Source organism: Aphelocoma coerulescens, chromosome 12 (genome assembly GCF_041296385.1).
Source record: "Aphelocoma coerulescens isolate FSJ_1873_10779 chromosome 12, UR_Acoe_1.0, whole genome shotgun sequence".
Lineage (NCBI taxonomy): Eukaryota > Metazoa > Chordata > Aves > Passeriformes > Corvidae > Aphelocoma > Aphelocoma coerulescens.
This window is the reverse complement of record NC_091026.1, coordinates 21,696,498-21,716,498: the sequence shown is the minus strand read 5'-3', so window position 1 is coordinate 21,716,498 and position 20,001 is coordinate 21,696,498. Positions and strand designations below refer to the sequence as shown.

At 40.4% G+C, this 20,001-nt stretch overlaps 1 protein-coding gene across 2 annotated transcripts in view; it reads left to right on the top strand.

The window, feature by feature from the left end:
• Positions 1-20,001, top strand: part of FGD5 (FYVE, RhoGEF and PH domain containing 5) — a 95,386-nt gene that overhangs the window by 7,215 nt on the left and 68,170 nt on the right. For both annotated transcript variants that reach the window (XM_069027981.1, XM_069027980.1), the window contains exon 2: positions 2,655-5,598. In XM_069027981.1, the coding sequence (XP_068884082.1) occupies positions 2,655-5,598 (2,944 nt within the window). The remainder of the gene's footprint in view (positions 1-2,654; positions 5,599-20,001) is intronic.

The window sequence follows — 20,001 nt, the reverse complement described above, 5'->3', positions numbered from 1 at the left end:
TATCCTACTCTTGGATATACATAGGAAAGGCCAGGCACTGCAGAAAGTGGTGTAGTACCTCCAAAGTGACGGTTTTTTCTTGGAGTTAGTCCTAAAAATGTCTTATTATGGCGGTAAAGGTGTAAAGACTCAGTTTTAGCTAATAAAAATGTCATTAATTTTACTAACAGAAAGTTAGTTTAGGATGTTCAGTGATTTCAATAACCGATTTAAAAATGCAAAAGGTAGATCTCGCTGGGGCGCCAGGCTTACAAGATACTAAACCCACTTCTGTTGCCTCCCTGTTTTTAACTGGCAAGAATCTTCAGTACTCTGCAGCCTTCAACTGCTGCCTGCAAAAGAAGCAATGTTACTTCAGCAAAGGTGGTGTGTTTGGCACATAAAGTTTCTGACATAATGGGGAGGGAAAGGTGAGTTACCCGTTCTGTGATTAGACAGACACCCAGCAGCCTAAAGCAGCAGCAGTGGATACTGTGAAGCACCACAGTAACTGCAGACTGGTGAATACACAGTTCTCTCTCCCTCCTTTTCCATGAGTTAAGTCTCCCACATACAGCTGGATTGGATAAAACTCCAGATACAGAATAATTCTTAAGCAGAATACACGATAAGGCGCCTGATTAGAACAGATTTTTCATTCCTTCTGGGCTAAGCTGAGATCACTGACTCAGTTTCCAACTTAGATGAAATCTCTCTGGTGTCTCATAACTCTAGAAAGACTGTTTTCTGATTACATCAGAATGATTCTTTGTCAGCTTTTTTCTGGGTATCAGAAGAAATTTCAGGAAGGTTAAGAAGATCAGAAGAAACAGCCTTTTATGTCTCCCAGAGTCTAACCAAACAAATAGGCTAGTGTTAGTTCCTTACAAATTACTCCAATTATACTAAGATAACAGTAAGAAAAGTGGCATGCCACCAAATATCAGGACAATCAGTGAATCTTTTTCAAGCAGTTTGCATTCAGTATTCCTTTATTCTCAGTACAGTGCACGGCTCAGTTCTAACTGTCTGCACTTCCCCATATCTAAAGTCTGCATTTCAAAATACTCTAAATAAAAACAGCACAGAAGCTACACTTTCTGAAACTTATACCATGATTTTGTATAGGACCTCACATAGGAATGGTGTCCCAAATTTTCTCTTTTGAGATGCTATTCCCTTATTTCTTGTGTGTAGGGAATGAAGATTATGCTCAAAGAATTGTTTCCTTCTCTGTCATGATGAAATAGTTTGTCCTGTGCTTTTCTTTACAATGGAGAACTTTCCTTTTTCCACCACAATGTGCAAATTAAAATTATAAAAATAATTAGAGATTTCTGATTGCTTAACCATGTAATTATCTATTGATGGCTGGGAAACAGCAACAGGAGGAAACAACGTCTCCCTACTTACTACCATCTGTAACTATTTGTTATGCTGGCTTCTTCACACTACGTATTTCATCTCATCAAAAATCTCACAAGGGAGGATCCCTATTGCTGCCCATTTATGCAGTCTTTCAGCATTTCATTTAGTTTTTGAAGAATATTAATTTCAGGACCAAGACAGCTGGAAATGGCTGTGGCAGGCAAACTACTGTGAGTAAAATGGAGATATATACATGATTTAATCCACGTAGCTTCCATCTCGGTTATTGTCAGTCTGCTTGATTTCCCCTGCATGTGTCAGCACTACCACTAGAAATACACGGCTGGTGTTATGTTACAAGATAATTAACTTATTTTAAAATACATTTTGATGTTTAGAGAAGATTGTACCTGCAAGGGATCCTGGCATTTACAGGAGGAATGGAGGATCTTTTGACTACATGGCTGAAGAAGCTGTACACTGAAAACAGAACTTGAGTTTAAACCAGTAACTCTCTTCATGTTTTGGATTGAAGTATTTAATTCAGTCCATTATAGCTCAGCTGCATAATCTGTGTAAAGTATTAGCTGAGCTTTTAGCCAACTATCTTATCCCTCATGATTATGTTTGACAAAGAAAACATAACTCCCGATTTTGTTACCACGGTAATGGCAGATGGGAAGATTGTGTGTCTGGGCATCAAGACTTTGTTTGGTTAGGCTGAGCTAAACCTTAATCTGTTGGTAGAACTAATTTTGTTCAGTGCTGAAATTCCACAAACTACCTATTGAAATTAAAATAACTGTTATAAAGTGTTCGTACTGTGTTACATGAATGGCTACTATGCCTGAAAACCATTAGTTTCATTTCGGTGAAACACTTAAGCATCATTAAATCAAAGTGTTCATATTTAATGATTTGGCAAACATTTCTGTGGCAGAAACAAAAGGTCCCTTAATATTATTACTACTTCTGAATGCAGGAGGTGTTACACATCTGTGGGCACCTGTTGTGTGATACACCCTTGGCTCTGCAGCCGTACATCCTTCTCTCCCCAAATGTGTTGGGGCTGCATCTAGTTCAATTCAGTTTTGACCTTAAACTATGCTGACTGGAATAGCTACAGTGCCACATGGAGGGACAGTCCGTATGCTTTGCTCCTTCAGTTCTCTTTTCAGAGCTCAGCCTTTTATTGGCTGGACTACTTCTGCATTACAAGTCATTGATAAAGTCTATTGTAGGATATATTCTGCGGGCTTTAATAAGAAGCCAAGATGACTAATATGACTTTTGTCTCTTTTCTCCAGAAATCTCAAAACCACCATTAGCACCGAAACCAAAGATTATTGGTCATCTTTCTCCAGCACCTGTCTCCAGATTTTCTCCTTCACTGCCAAGGGCTGATATTCTTCATAACCCAAACTCTGTGTCTAGGGGTCCCAAACCGCCTATTGCTCCCAAGCCGAAATTCTCAGCTGACACTGAGGGCAAATCCAGTGTTTCTACCAACAATAATTTAAATAAATGTGCGAATGGGAAACTGGTGTGTCTTGATGGAGAGCTGTATGAAGGAAACCGATGCAATGCTGATTGCCTAGAATCCGAGGCAGATAATGAATACATTGTAGTTCCTGAAGTTCAGCTGACCAGAAAAGACTGCAATGATTTGGAACATGAGCATGATCAGAACCTAGACTCCTCTGTGGAAAATGAAGTCTCAGAAACTCCAGGAAAGGTAGAGAAGGAAGAGGATAACGTTGCTAGTGATGAGAATACCAGTAGTCGAGAAGTCATCGAAGATGAGCACCGTAACTCTTCAGATACTGCTGAACCAGGGGAACCAGACTCTGAGGAGTCAACCAGAGACTGTGACCAGTCGAAAGCACTTTGTGAGGAGTCCTTAGATGCCCTAGATGGGGATAATGATGCTACCAAGAATGCAGATGAAGATGAGGATGTTGTAGGTGATTGCACTGAAGCTAAAAACAGGCAGGAAATGTCTTACAACCTGGAACTGGTCAAGAACAGTAGTGATTGTGAGACTGACGGTGAGAACATTTTGAATAGAGGTGAGAAACTAATGGGTGATAACTGTAGAGATATCATTGCAATGCCACTGCCTGCAGATGAATCAGTCCCAGCTTGTGAGAAGGCAGAGCAAGAGGAGGAGGAACTGCCTGAGGTTTTAGAAATGGCAGATGGGTGTCTAGCACATGATGATCACCACAGTGTGCATGCAGAGCTTGATTTGAACATGGAAGGAGACTTAGAAAACGATGTCTGTGCAAGCCCCGACATGCTGCCTGAGGAGGCCAGTGAAGAAACAGGTCCTGGCTTAGAACTGTGTGGAGATGAACCCAGCGCCAAAAATGGTTTAGCAGAGTTCATCCATCAGGCAGCAGCTGAAGAGGAGGAAGTAGACCCAGATGAGCACAATAATACAAACACAGGAAATGGCAGTGATGGCTACCAGATCACTGAGAGGAGAAGTGAGAAGACATCAGAGGTAGCCTGTGAAGCAAGCAAAGACTCTGGGAAAGGGGAAGAAGAAACTGTGAATGCAGAGAATATGGATGATGGCTGTTCGATTGCACCTTGTGAGAATGAATGTGGTGAGGAAATACCCATGGAACATTCAGATGAGAATCTTCAAACAGAAGGGGCCTCTCTGCATGAAGATGGTATAATTTCTGATAGTCTACCTTGTGGTCCAGGGATGGAGCCAGAGCCAGAAAATGTGACTGTTGAAGACCATAGTGAAAATACTGTGGAAGCCTCTAAATCAGATGAGTTGCAACTTAAAGACAATAAGGTGGAAGCAAACAGCCTCAGCAAAAGTGTCTCAAGTTCACCTCAAGAGGTCCCACTTGAGGAAGACTTAGAAATCTGTAAGCATGGCAAAATTAATGTAGAATGTGGGACAAAATATGTTTTGCATGAAAATCTAGCAGTCCCTAAAGTGGTCATTGTGACTGATGAATCAGAGGAAAGAGAAACTAGCAGTGATTCCCTAGATGATCCTTATGTGCTTCCTGAAGAAAATGAAATTGCCCATGATGTGCAGACTGATTTAGGAGCTGATCACGGTAAAAGGGGTGAATTAGGCATGGATGGTGAAAACAACTTGCTGCCCATTGATCGTAAAAGTACTGTCACTAGAACACGATCTCTGTCTGGGAGAATGCCAGGTTATGTCCCAGAAACTGTTCCAGAAGAAACTGGACCTGAAACTGATTTACCCTCTTCCCGAAATGTCTCTGGGACAGAAGACTTAAGCAATAATTCCTTTTCATTGGAAGGAAAACCAGTGGAAGCCAACAGGGCTTTACCAACCAAGTCAAGACGCTTTATTTTATATCCTCGATCTTATTCTGTTGAAGGGAGAGAGATACCTATCTCTGTTTACAGAGAAAGTGATGTCTGTGTACTGGATGGTGTTAGAATAAAAAGGACAGAAGACAACCTGTCTTTGCCTTGTGTCAATGGTTCCTCAGGTAGTTTTTCCCAGCAAAATCATCTCTCATCATTTGGCATATCTACTCCATCCTCAGTTGTTGATATACCACCTCCATTTGAACTTGCCTACATCACCAAAAAGCCAATCACTAAAAGTTCACCTTCACTTTTGATAGAGAATGACTCACCTGATAAGTATTCCAAGAAAAAGAAATCTTCTTTTAAGAGGTTTCTCACTCTAAAGTTCAAGAAGAAAAGTGAAAATAAAGTCCATGTAGATGTTAATGTTTCTTCTTCAAGGTCCTCTTCAGAGTCCAGCTATCATGGGCCTCCAAGGCTGATGGAGCTGGACAGGAGGAGCCTAAGTAGCTCACCTCAACTAAAATCGCATGTGGGGAAGCTCCGTGCATCTGAGTCTTCCTCAGCTGTTCTTTTCTATAAGGATGGTAAAAGAAAAGGAACGCCCAAGTCCTTCAGTAGGAGCGTGGCAAGGGTGGAGTCCTTTGAGGACCGGTCTAGACCTCCTTTCATGCCACTGCCATTAACGAAGCCTAGGTCTATTTCTTTTCCCAATGCCGACACATCTGACTATGAGAACATTCCTGCCATGAGCTCTGACTATGAAAACATACAAATTCCTCCTCGAAGATCCACGAGAGCAGGAACTTTTACTGAGTTTTTTGAAGACCCCAGCAGGGCATTATCTGCTGCTAATGAGAATGACGGCTATGTGGATATGAGCAGCTTCACTGGCTTTGAGAACAAGCAGCAAACCACAGACCAGGAAACAGAAAGGTACTGTAATAAATTATTATGTAAGACCTGCTAGCCTTGGCCAAACAAGGCTAGGTATCATAGGCAGATTCTCCATGTTGGTTGACTTATACCCCTCTCAGGAAATGCTTACAAGAAAGATTGGAAGAATACAAGACAAGCCTCTATCAGTGAAAAAAAAAGACTTCAAATTAATTCCTTACCTTGTAAATGAATACTGGATCTGGATCCTATGATTTACAGGCAGAAAAAAAAGAATATTCAAAATGATTTGGTTTATCCAGTGGATCTAGTTTTTGTGGCTGGCAGGGGAAACGGGGGGAGCTTGCTTTGTTCTTCAGTCAGAAAGGTTTCTGACTTTTTGACTGAATGAAAAGAGAGCCTGTTTGCTGGAAGGGGTCCTGCTTAATTTTTTAATTCCTGTCAATTTCCCAAAAATCCAATATACATATAATTTATGTTTCAAAGTACATCAGTTAAGTATAAACCAGAAAATCCCAATCATGAACTAATCAGATTAGACAGTTAATTTTAGAAGTTGCTTTAAGGTCTATCATGGCCTTTAGACAGAGCTCCTAATTTATAAATGAATTAAATAGGTCTGAAATCATATGTACTGCTTACATTAATAACAATCTTTCATCCCATTCCGTTAGGTTATTTGCAAACAAGAAAATTTCTTTTTCATAGGAATGTAGGAGCAATGCACTCAACACCTTTGAATTTGAACCTGTTGTCAGATTATAGCATACAATCAGTGGAATGCAGAGATGTAAATAAGAAGTGTGTTTTCCATTAAGTTCATGTTTAACAGGTAATGAGAAAGCAAGGTGCAAAGCAAATGAATGAAAAGGAATGTCTTTAATGCAGTTGCATTTTGTTAGAGCTGTGTGAAAAAGATAAAAATCTTAGAAGTAAGGTTTTCATGTCCATTTCCATCCATCGTTCTCCAAAAGATTTAATACTTGTGTTTCTTTGCAACATTTATTTTTTCTGGTCTTCTCTCTTGTTATTGTGGATGGAACAAACCATGGGCATTTCACACACCCCTCTTAGGGTATTTCAGACTTAGGGAGTAAAATAATTTTTCTTTAACACCTCTGAATGAGTCTTGCAAACCATTTCTAAGACACAAATGATGTGGGGTAGTGAGTAGGACATGGGAAAAGAGATTGCATCAAGGCTTAAGCACTGGATCCAAACGCATGTGAAACGGAGGGATGTGGAACACAGGCCTATGGCCCAGCTCTTTGGAGCGGATGGCTGCCTGCAGTGTTGGGAGCTCCAGTGATGCTGACACAAGAGACATGGTGGAGCGCAGTGCAGCTTCGCAACGCACACCACCACATCCCCAGAACAACGAGAGCCACATTGCTCACTTGCTTTCAATAGTTTGCATATCACCCAGCACACTGACATTTGCTTTTGAAAACAACGGCAAGTTCTTTGTGTCTGTGAAACGCCACCCATTTTAGGTAGTTCTTGAAGAACCAAGTTAAAAATATTAGGACTACGTCAACTGCTGTGACTTGAGCCCATTTATGAACTTCCTGTGGAAACCTGTAGTTTCAAAGGGAGAGCCAATCCAAACTGGTTCAGGAAGTCTCGAGGTCAAGGCATGAACATAATTCTTCAGCCTGCTGCTTGTTGTGCATGCAGTTTTTGCCATTGGGAGTGAAATGAAGGCTAGGCTCCTGTACAGCCCCTTTATCAAGATAACCAGGGTGGAGGGGAAGAGCACCAGGCAGACATAATTACCGCTGAGATAGCTATTATTTGCTGCATTTGTCAGCATGTTTTGGACAAAGACATGCCTGAAAATCTTAGATGAAATGTAAATACACTCCTGTGTAAATGCACATCCAGTGGCATAACAGACTTGAAGAACCAGTATATGGTCTAATTGTAAAGCAAACAAATTGTACAAGCAGGTGCATTTATTTACACATGTATACATGATGTATGGATATGGATGTTTTATTCACTGCTAAAGCAGTTTGGCCTAAAATACCTCACCATGGATTTAAGATTTCTAGTGAGAATACCTATCAAGCATACCTCTGCCACAACCACACAGGGATAAAAATTACTTTGAACTGCAGCTTACTCATGTCCAGAGGCTGTTTTCAACTGTTTGAGAGTACAAGTGTGTTGGATTAAACCCTTGCAATAGATGGTATTTGAGCCCATGAACCTCTTTTTGGTGCATTCACCTGCAGAGCACTTGTATTTAGCATCTGGTGATACCTTATGGAATTGCTACATTATTGATGAATGGCCAAGTACAACTCTTTATCACACTTCAAAGAACTGATTGTGAGAGTGTTATAAAAGATTATTATAAACCAGGAACCTTCACTACTGTGTATGACTGGGGAACAGCGGGCTGGGAGGGGAGTTCACAGAACCTGTCAGATGAGAAGATTCGCTGTTTCACTTTCTTGCTTAAAAGGACAGACCATGTGTAGTAGATTTAAAAAAATAATTTCTAATTAGAAGCAATCAAGTTTTTATATCTGATAACTGAAGTGTTCTAGAAATAAATCTTAACTTAAAAGTACCATTGCCAGAACAGAACTGGGAACACTGCCCCCTGAAGAGCAGTTATTGTGTATCCCCAAAATCTAGTTATCTGGTATTAATAATTAAACTCTGATTCGGGTGTATGATAATATAGATCATCATTAGCCTTCTGTACGGTGTAAGAATAAGGGGTCTTAAGTGGAAATGAACAAAATTCCCCTACTCTTTACCCAGTCCACATAGTCTGAAGGCCTGAATCAGACCTAGTTTTCATTTTCCTGTGTAATCTACAATGACCTTGCCTTGCCAGGGAAGTTGGACTAGGCGGTCTCCAGAGGTCCCTTCCAAAACTAACGATTCTCTGATTCTCTGATTCACTGGTTTTTGAAAATCACTTCCTAGCTCCTTTTCTCTGAAGATTTGCACTACAGAGTGCAAAGCAACGCAAACCAATTGTTCAGGCTGAAAGAAAAGATAGCTGTGCCCCACCTCTGGGACAGTACACTGTAACCTACAGCATTGCCTTGACCCTTCACAAACCAAAGCAATTTCATCATAGTTACTGGCTTAAATTGCATCAGATGGAAGTCAGTTAGAGATAAAGTATTCTGCATATGCCATAAAGAACAGCTTCACTAACCTAGTTTGACTGTCAAAGCATCAGCCATGCATATGGCAGTGTGATAAACATCAGGGTATTAGGAAAGGGGTACTTCAAACACTCATTTCATAGTTTAGGAGAGAGAGAGAGAATCTTTTATCAGCATTTAGATAAGGTCAGGAAGATGGTCAGGAAGTTTTCAGAATTTCATTCCCCCTTTTTTGCTTTCTGGTTATAAGTTTCAATCATTCTTTCTGCTAAGATGCTCAAAATCCAGAGAGAAAAGAAGATAGGGAGAGGAATAAAAGGAGTATTCCTTCAGTTCCACAGCTAATCCCACTGTGATGCTGAATACTCATAGAAAATAAGCTGACAACCTGTGGTGTTGTAACCTGTACATTCCTATATCCTTCTACATAAAATGGTCATTGATACATACTAGAAGACCCTCAGTCTGATCATCATACTTAACCAGCAGCAGGACTTGCTCAGACTTTGACTCTCAAGTGAATTTTTGTGGGCCAGTGTGAGGATTGCAGTGCTATGTCCAACTGCACCAAGGCTTATGTAATATCTAACAGGTCTCTAGAATTGCCATCTCATGCCTGTAAATTATTCCCAGGGCTCCAACCTTCCACTGTTTTTCAAGACATAGGTCATCTATCTGATGCTTCTCAGCCTGAGTATAAGCAAGAAAGCTGATCACCTCTTCCATATACCATTCCTTTGTAAATGTGTTTTATTCACAAGGGATGTGCTTCTTCCAAGAAGAAGAGAGTGAAAAAAATTTATTTAGTAGAAAGTCAGAAAAAAACCATAGTCTATGTGTTAAGCAAGTGATATATTTTCTTTAATTTGACCAGTCTGAAACAGGAACACACACGTACTTAAGGACTGGTACAACAGTGCCAGCATCTGAAGTGCTAGTGTTGGAGAGGATGCTTCATGGGTAAGCAGCTCTGTTCAGAGTTTTGTAAGCAGTCTTCTTCCTGCATAGCCAGAATCAGTCTGGGCTTCTGTCAGGCCTACATGCAAGATCACAAGGATGATGTCAGCACAGACCAATTCCAAAATGTATACCAAAATCATATTATAGTTAGACAGCAAGAGAACCACTGTTTATGGTGCATGGATCATGGGGGACACAAATCTCCCTTCCTTTAAAAGGAGAAAAATCCAGTGGATAAGCAATTAGTTCCCCCTCCAGTGAATACTTATCTGTCCCCTTGCCTCACCACAGGATTCATCACCCTATGTTCAAATTATGACACTTAGAGTGATTATATCTTCTCTGCTCCCTGCAGGTCATCAGTCACTGACTGATCCATTACCCTTTTGTAGCAAACACAAAAAACAGCCTAACAAAAGTTGAGCATAAGAAACATCTTAGAACATGACTTCTCTGCCTAAAAATTGTCTGAATAGCATGCTACTTGTACGTTTATATGTCTTTTAGCTTAGGATGAAATTTAAATCATTAATAATGACTTTCCTCCAACATAGCATATATTTTTAACCAATGAAATCAAGATGTCATAGTCTGGGTTCTCTCTGTTCCTTCAAATGAGAAGTATGTAGGTTTTGTGAGATTATATCACCAACTCTTAGAGAAGCACAGTATAGTATCTAAAAACAGGATATGGTGGATGAGGTGAAAGTCTAGAGATAATTATGAAATGGAAGCTTCAGTATAAATAGTTCATACATGACAATAGCAATTACCAAGAAAGGACAGTGTTGTCATATTTATCACAGTAAAATAAATACACATTAATATTATATATCTTTTGTTAAACTGTGAATTGAGACCTGTTGAATTGTGAATCTATGTCATTTATATGACCTCAAGGAAATTCACGGTGCTTTAATTTACATGAAAGACCAGTAAGTTTCCTAATAAGAAGAAGGTTCCTGTTACAGCAATACTGGTAGGTTTGTCAATATTTTTAAAAATCAGAGAAGTACTTGGTGAACTGAGGCTCGGTAAGGGTGCCAATTAACCTACAAGGCTATTATTTAATGTTGAGAACAGACACAACTTGACAGTCTGATGTATACAAAGGCAGAAGCAAATGTTCAGGACTGTTCTGTGAAGTCCAGCAGAGTGAGCTGAATTAAACCTGCACGCAACTGCAACCATTACAATGGGGAGAAGCTGAAGATGCTGCCTCCTAATCTTTTTGAATTCTCTGAATAAATGAGATTTTCTTCATCAATATATTCTCCCCACTTTCCTTCATTTTCTTTTTCTTTCAATTAGTGAAGACATTTGAAAGAATTTAACTTCTAAACTTCTAAAATAGGTCAACGAATAATACCCACACCACCGAGAAAAGAAATCAGAACTGTTTCTAAAACAGTGGTCTGTTTTAGTGCTACTTAAATTCACATACCTAAACTCATTCCAAGAGTATGAGAGAGTGGAAGGGCCTCTGTAAAGGATATTAGAAGGGTTTAGGAAGTGTCATTGCAATTGGCCAGAGATCCCTTTCATTCAAATATTAATCAGACAATCAAAAAAATTTTCAAATTATTTTACAGAAGATGTCCGAGATTATAGTCTGGCCCTGGGGAGCTCTATTACTTGTAAGCAGAAAGCACTTTTTCTTTTTTCATAATAAATGTCATTACCATTATTTTCCTTTAAAAACTTTTACCCTTTAATGAGAGGTTAAGTAGGCCAAATCTTCCTCCCTTCTAGTGATCACGTGCTGTAGTCACAGATAGGTGTTTTTAAAAGCTTACATAAGAAAACAGGTGAGAAAGTGCATAGACCACAAGAGAACATAATCTGAAAATTAATCATAGAGCATTATGTAATTAATGCTATGTAATCTATCTAGGTAATCATAGAACATTATGCAATTAATCATATCCAGTGTAGTACATAGCAGTCAAAAGTCCTTAAATACAAAACACAGTCTGTTTGGAAAGTTACTGTCATTAACACATGGAGATGCTGATGCCCTCCTACACTGAATGCAATTACAAGTAGCTGAGCTTGGCCCTCCAGCTAGTCGTTCTTCCACAGGCCCTTCAAGTGTGAACAGTCAGAGGAGCTGACGCTGCGATGGAGATTTTCCTGAGGTTCGATCAGGAATGCTGTGTGCAACTGTCTGGAACACGGAAACAAGTTGAATGCATCTTGCCACATGCAAAAACATCTTCCCCTTACTTTACCTGTTAGGATTTATATTGCATTTGGAAGGGAAGTCCCAATTTGAGACCTGAATTCATTAAGGCAAAAGGCAAGAAGTCGAACAGATACAGTGATTGGAACAAAGGTCATTGACCAATAAGGACTTTTCAGTGTCTTCAGCGAGAGAGCAGGTAGATGTGCCCTTTGCAGTTGACTGTGCTGCTTTCCCAAGTAATTCTTGCTGCAAGTTGTGTTTTCCTTGCCACTCTGGGGATACTAACACTGCAGATCCCAGCATACAGCTGAGCTTTTGGGCAGATCATTGGGGAAAGGGAACAAAAAGCCTTTCCAAGACAGTAGCTGCACATCAGTTTTACTGTTTTCATTGAACTCAGAGCCCTGGAGAAGGAGTTGTGCTTAAATCTGTGCATTTACTGATCCCATATACCATTTCTACTGCAAATCAGAAGTTCCCCAGGAGCATTCCCTGAGGCTGTGGCAGGTGATTGTCAGTGTAGGGCTGGTTGCTTCCTGATGCCTGATTCCTGCAGCAGTTCTACAGTGCTAGGCTTTCTGAGGAAGTGAAGAAGCTGGTAGAGTGGGTCCAAGCAGGAATCATCATTTTGGAAAGAATGTAACTGTTGGTCAGAAAAAGATTAGGGCTCCTTGGTAAAGTCTAAGAAAGTTGCACAAGTAGGTATGACAGTCGTTTAGCATTTGAAATATGCTGCTATGCAGCTGGCAGGAGAATCCTAACAGCAGTGCCAAGATTTTAATCAGCTGTGAAAAAAACAGCTGTGGTATTGCATCAGATGGGCATGGAGAATGGCCATTAGAAACTCCTGAAGCCTTTCACTCCTTGGATAAAAAATGCAGCTGAAGCAGCTAAAGTACCTGATTGTTTTTTATACAGGTGCAACCTGCCCCTTTCAGTGACAATTAATTTAGGTGAACTGTGGCCCAGAGAAAACCATAAGGCTATAGTTGTTTCTGTCCCAACAAAGAGCAAATGAGGGGGAAGCATTCTAAAGATAATCAACATAACCTCATATACAAGTAGCTGTGAAAGGAGAAGCAACACCAAATTTCCAGATGTTTCTGACATTTTGTAGAAGACAGGGGCAGAAAAAAAGGCACAGAGTTTGTTAGCTGAAAAGCAGGTTTTGACCTGTACCACACTTGCCCATATGCTGACCATATCAAGACTATTCTCATTCCAATGAGCAGTCCAGTTACCATACATTCCTATTTATGGTAAAACTCAAGAAGAACTTTGTCAAGAAAATAAAATCAGCTCATGCTTTGTTTTTCTGCTAGTCCTAGCTAGAGCGGCTCAGTACAGGCATGGATGTCAGAGGATATCCAAAAAAGATACGCATGTTCAACACAATTCAAGCTGTCTTTTGCCTCACTGCTATGTATGATAATAGCAATGTTGCTCACATTACCCTGCATTTGTAGTAGAAGCAAGCTATATGTATACTGGAGACAAAGCTAGGCAAAGCAGGCTCTGAGCTACAGATTCAGCATAGGTTTTAGATAGTTGTTTTGGGAAAGATTTTCCCATCCTTTCCTTTTCTTGATTTCTCAGGAAAACAAATTCTAGCTGCTGATTCCACTCAGTTCTTAGTTCTCTGCTTCTTAAATCCTTGCTCTGTGACTACACTAAGCTAGCATGCACCCATAGCATTGATGAGAAGCTTTACAAGACAATTTTGGTTTTGTAGGTCTAGCACTTCCCAGGGCTGGTGATATGTTAATGTTAGTTATGGAGGTAGCACAGAAGTGGTCTACTAATGGGGCTTAGCTCCTTTAAAGACCTGTATGGGTCAATTGTATGGAATTTTGCTGACAATCATTCAGCCAAAGAGAATCAAAGTGATCATAAGCATTATGAGAGGCTTTTTAAAGAAACGTAATTATTTTTTAAATCACTTACGTAAATTTATACATGGTTTTTCTTTATGTCAGTGTGAAATGTGCTGTGCTCTAGATCCTGTAGGTGGGAGAAAGTCCCATAAAAATGCTGTCACAGAGGGAAGGAGGATCAGGGACTGAGCCTAGAGACAAGGGAAAGAGACGTTGTCACTTGTGATCTGGTGAACATGACGGAAAAAAAAATCTCATGAGCTTTCACCAGTTACTGAATTTTGCAGTATAAACCTGAAAGAAAGCTTTGTAAGCTCATTGCAGAGTAAGGGATTCCGGTGATATACTTGACTTCAGGCTGTGCACAACCTATTGAAAATCTTGACAACAGCTGCAGCCAGCTCTGACATGAGTCATGTTTTTATTTCTGTTTCCTCGAGTATTGTCTGAATTGCCCCCGGGAATTAGAAGATGATAGCAGTTAATGCAGGACTTCAAGCTGCTCATAGTCTGTGGGAGATAACCCGTTGCTGCTGAGAGCTGGGCACAAGGCATGCTTCACCTTGCATTGTCAGGCATTAGAGACAGCAAAACAAGATATTAAGTGCTCTTGGATGGCAGAGTTTTTCTAACAAGCACCTTTGAGAAGTGTCTCCAGACATTATCAGTAATGTCATATTAATACCAAAGAAGGAAAGATTTTAATACATTGCCCACATGCAGGTATCAATTTTCCAGCAGCTCCATGACTGCTCTCCCATTTCCTCATATCCGTGGAGCTGTTTGTCTTGGTTCATGCTGGAGATGCAGATGTGTGGGGATGGTATCGGTAGTGAGGAGGCCAGTGTGCTCCCCCAGCACAGCTTTGCATTGCACATCACCATCCTGCATACACAGCACAGCCTCAGAGGGCTGCCACTGCTCAGACACAACATGCTGCATCTCACCCTGGCTTTGTTTATGAGAAATCCCAGTCTCATACAGCTCCCAGGAAATGGTCCAAAGACCTCAGCAGATGTTGGCTTTATTAGTAGATGGACTTGATTGTGATGGCTATTTCTATGATCAAATTACAGTGCAGAAAAGAAGGAATGTGTACACATCACCATCTTCATGTCCTGAGGGCTTTTATGCCTGGGTACACTTCTCTGTCTTCCCTGTCTTCATTATATGAACCAGAAATACATTTCAGTGGGATTACACAAGAGGAGAGAGTCTGCTGTGTATTGCAGATTTGCCCTGGATGATGAATATGGAGCACAGAAGTGATACTGGTGTGATTTAAGCATTCCTAGCACCATGCAGAAAAAAAGCACGTGCTGCAGACAGGGTGATGAAATGTTTGTAATGGTCAGACCTTTACGGTCAATAACATGACATGGTATTGCATGCCATGTTCTGTGCATGCCTTTCTCCTCTCCCACCCCCACCACAAGCCTTACTGAGAAGATTTATTGAAGGAAAGATTGCACATTAGAATGCTGTAGTCTTTCCAGAATCCACTGCTCCATGACATGGCGTATATCTCTAGATTAGATTTGTAACAAAAGCAACAGAATGCTATTGCATTTTAAATGCAAATCCAGTCTAGTAGTTTATGGTTTGTTGTGCCACCCAGCAAAGTTATTTATAGTGTACAACACATTTTTAATTATCCTACAAGAATTCTTCTTTTACAGGACCCAAAGAAGGGTTAATGTAAAAACTCCCTCTAAAAATTTGGTGTTCAGTGGCATACAACACTTAATTTTACTTTAATCGACCAATTAGAGTTAATGGATGGAAGAACATATTTAAGAGGCACTGTTTGTTTTGCCAAGAACCCTCTTAAAGAGCTTATAAAAGGATTCTTTCCTTTAAAATATAAAAGGATCTATAAAAGGATCCAGTAATTGACTGGATTAATTAGATGCTATCCATCAAAGGCCTAGAGCAAACAGATTTAGACCTATCATTAGTGAGCACCTTCCAGTGCTCTGTCTAATTCATGCTACACCAGCTTTATGAGTGTCACAGGGATGTCCTCAAACTTCTTTTTCTCTGAAGAAATACAGCTAGGTACTGGTGAACTGAGACAAGGGATAGTTGCATATGTCTGCTCCACAGTCTCCATCCAGCCATCCTCAGCTGTCCCAAATTAAATACCTCTTCTGTCTGTTGGCAGTTTGTCCTTACGCCTTGAATACATTTACTAAACTTGGGTATTAACCCACTGCACCCCCTGATGGGCCCTCTGGGGTCATCCCAGAGGATGTCATCCTCTGACATCCATGCCTGTACTGAGGTGGACCTCATCAAGGATAGCTAGTTTGGTGTTTCTGATGACAGTTTCTTATCCTCTTACATTTCAGGTATCAGTCTGCATTCTTAGTTCTGAGACTTGGCTAGAAGAACTCAGAAAAGACTCTTCCTTAGCACACATGTCTGCAGGAGTAATGGACTGCATACAGCACAACACATCTTTGAAGTCAAATCTCCTGGTCCTTAAATAGAAAAGGGCAGTATGTGAGGTAAAACTGGGCACCTCAAAATCTTTCCTCTATACTTTCTACTTTCACGTTGTCAGGCTTAAAAAATCCAGACAGTGGCAGTGAGAAAAACTACATCACAATGAATACATCCAGAGTAAAGAGCCACTGTGAGAGTGACATATATTAAGTTGTCTGGACAAGTAATTTATCTTGCCATTCAATTGCAGTTTTAAGAAAAAAAATTGCTTCAGTGGCTACAAGAGATATAAAATATGTGTGCCTAATTGAAAAGTCCAAGGAAAAAACCCCAACAAAATAAAGGAATTCTGTGGTTCATGACATTTTTCCTGACTGTTTCATTTGCAAGTAAAAAAAATAGATACTGAAGTAAATTCTGAACTAAACCATTTTAGAGTCACAGAATTAGGATGGTTTTGATTTTACACAGTTATTGGGGAGAAGTGCCAGAATCATTTAATAGATTCATCCCAGCCAAATGTTACAAATCTATGTAATGTTTAATCATTCCAAATGTGATTTTCCAACTAAAAATGCCTCAGTGAAACAAAAGTACAGCCAACCCTAAATTTGATCTGGGAAATGAACCTGACCTCTTAGAAGACAGAGGAGAGTACTTTCCTGCAGCCCTACAGATTAGCAGTTAAGCTCTGTTTCTCTCCTTCTGGAAATACTCTGCTTTAATGACTGGGTGAATCTCTGAAATGCAAGAAAACTAAGTTCACTTGATCCTAGCTTCACTGCATTTTTCCCCTGGTTTGTCCCCAGATTTGGCTGCATGGTGTTGATAAAGCAATTGATCCTGGTTGTAGAGGGAAATAACAACTTGCCTTCCATCTTAAGAGTCCTGCAGGGCAGCATGGCGTTCATTATGTTGAACGTACTGTGCATATTTTCCATGGAAAGTATGGAATAACGAACTGGTAACAAAATGAAAATAGAACATAAAGACTCTGGTTCCAAGTTTTAGTGACTAAATTACACTGCCAAAAAATAAACAAAGTAATAATAATCAGGAACATATCCCTAATCTCCAACCTATGATATGTGCCATGTTATCAGACAGTTTCATTTTGTGAAATGTATCATCTTTTCTTAAGAGGATCCAGGACTCATAGCCAGAAGAACATTAGTAAATGTGTCATAGTCAGAAAAGTGACTATAGAAGTGGAATCTGGATGATAAATGATACGATGCCAGATGCTCATTTGGGGTACATATGTACCTCTGAGGATGTGAACAGCAATTTATGATTTGACTGCCTTGACGGTTTATGCTAGAACATGGAACTAGAATGAGCTGAAACATTTTCCAAAAGGGAAACATTCACAAAAGAACTGTACATGAACCATACATCTGTTTTGACAGACTTTAAAGCAACTCCTATAAGTTGTAGCCTAAGATATAGAAAACCTAGTCTCTGCTTCTTGCAGGTCTGGTTTTCCAGATCACTTTGAATCAGTCAGCACTGGTAATTAGATTCTGAGTTTCTCATAACCGGGTGCCTAAAACACCAGCCACAGGGAGGAGGAAATACCGACAGATTTTGGTCTCAAAAACCGAAAATGGACACAGTCCTTTTTTATTTCTAGAACATCTGAAATAATTTCTTTTCAGCTGTCTGAGGCTCAAAAATAAATTCCTACACCTCAGATGTTGCAGCAAAGAAAAACAGTTATCTCCTGGTCAAGTCCTGTACAAACTGAGCTAACACTTCAGACTTTGCAGTAATCAGAGTTTTCCATTCTACATATAGCACACAGAATACTTTTTCATCACGGCTTTAAGATGTGAAGGAGTTTGACTTTCAGAGTATGTGTAAAATCAAGTGTCTCAGAGGAAAAACTGGGTGAATGGGATAACAATTCAACAAGAAAGCTTCAAGGCATAAAAAGGAGCAATACTATGGCACAATTCTATTTTAAAAGGTATTTGAGGACTTTTGACACAGGTAGACATGGCACCACTTGAACCATGAAATCTGTGACAGGCCAGGGTAGCTGGGAGGTCTTGGAGCATCCCCTGTGTAAAGATACTGATTTACAATTCAGTGGTAAGTGAACAGATTGTTTAGAGCAGAGAACCTAACAGTGTACCTGCTGCAAAACTTCATGCTACACCGTATGGTATAAGGCCAGACAAGATCTTTTCAGAGTGGTCAGAGTTACCTCTTGACTTCACACAATCATTTGCAAGTGGCCTAAATGCCACAGTTTGTAAAGCAGCATCTATCTGCTGAAGGGTTGTTGAGCATATTTATCAGTAATGTCTTCATGTTAACCAGCCATTTCCTCCTATCAGTCATGTAGTCATTGGGAGAGTGTGAATCATTCACATCTCTTATTTTACCTGTGTTCATCCACTCCCAGAGTAAGGAGAGAACCAACAGCCATACTTTATTGCAGCAGGCAGCTGCAGAAAATCACAGCATAAGATAGGCATAACAGGGCATACTGGATACTTTCAAATCTATAAAGACAGTTGGCCTCTTCATTGCATTTTCCACGGCTCAAATGGAACCTGCCAAGGAGACCCTTGCACAGGTCTCCTTTCTGATCCTCTGTATAATACACTGGGCTTCCTTTTCATGGTGTCCTCTGAAAAGTAAACAGCATAAAGTGGTTGCAGAATACACTGTAGAGACAAGCAGGACTATGCACACACCAGGACACATTGGTGTGTGTATACCCCCCGTGGCCTTGTGCAGTTCCCATTAAAGTCCAGATGAGTGTTAAAATTTGCTGAGCTATTCCACTGCTGCCTAGTCCCATCCTCCTCCTTGACCCTGGCCAAGAAGGCCACTTTGTCCTCTTCCTCAGCATGTTCTTGCAGCTTGTCTGACCCCATTCAGACAGCTAAATGGGCAAAACCTATTCATGTTTCTGGTGCTGAGCTAGCTTCAGGTTGAGGACCCAGGCCATGCATACTGTTAGTCAAATGGTAATGGAGGCACAGTCTGACTCTCCATATTACAACTATACTGCCAGATCTCTGACTGTAATACATACATACAAGGAGGGTTATGCCCCCCTGCAAAGTAAACCAGTAGATGTGGAGCAAATCCTTAATCTGCCTGCACACAGAACACTTTATTACAGAGATACAAACAAGTTTAAGCCACAGAAAATGGTTGATGAGGGCCAGCTCTTGTCTTTGTATTCCTGCTCAACCTGTTAAAACTGGGCCATGGCTTCTGGCTACATCATTGCACAAACTGCTTGGAGTGACAGTAATGATTCTGCTTCTGTGTCTGGCTGTGCTCACAGAGCAGGCTGGGCTGCATTTTCTATGCTGGCACATTTGCCGAGCTGTGCCACAGCAGCAAAGTCAATGAGGGTGCCACTTGAAGAATGATGGCAAGAATCAGTGCTACTTTAGCCTGTGTGGGAGGTTTAAGCATGGGGTCATTTGGTCTGGGGGTGGATACAGAGGAACACTCAAGATCTCTTGAGGAATTAGGGAGGCTGTATTTAAAATACTTCTGAGGCTTGATCCTGATGCATGGAGTGTTGTCTCATAACAGCACTCATTTCTCATCTTTTTTTGTTCCGTCATGGTTTATAAGGCATATTTTACTCCTCTTCCTAATAAGTCAGCAACTGTGCCACAAATTGTCTGTCTAGATATTTAGACTTGGTTGTTGCCTTAATAAATGCAGCAGAGGAAAGTTCTAGGCCCCCACTTAATTCCCCAATACCTGTAAAGTCTAATGTCAAGCAAGCATCCAGACCAAAACAGTAATTTTTACCTTCTCCCCTTGCTCTAGCAACTTCAATGGACTCAGTTGTTTTGAGGCAAATATA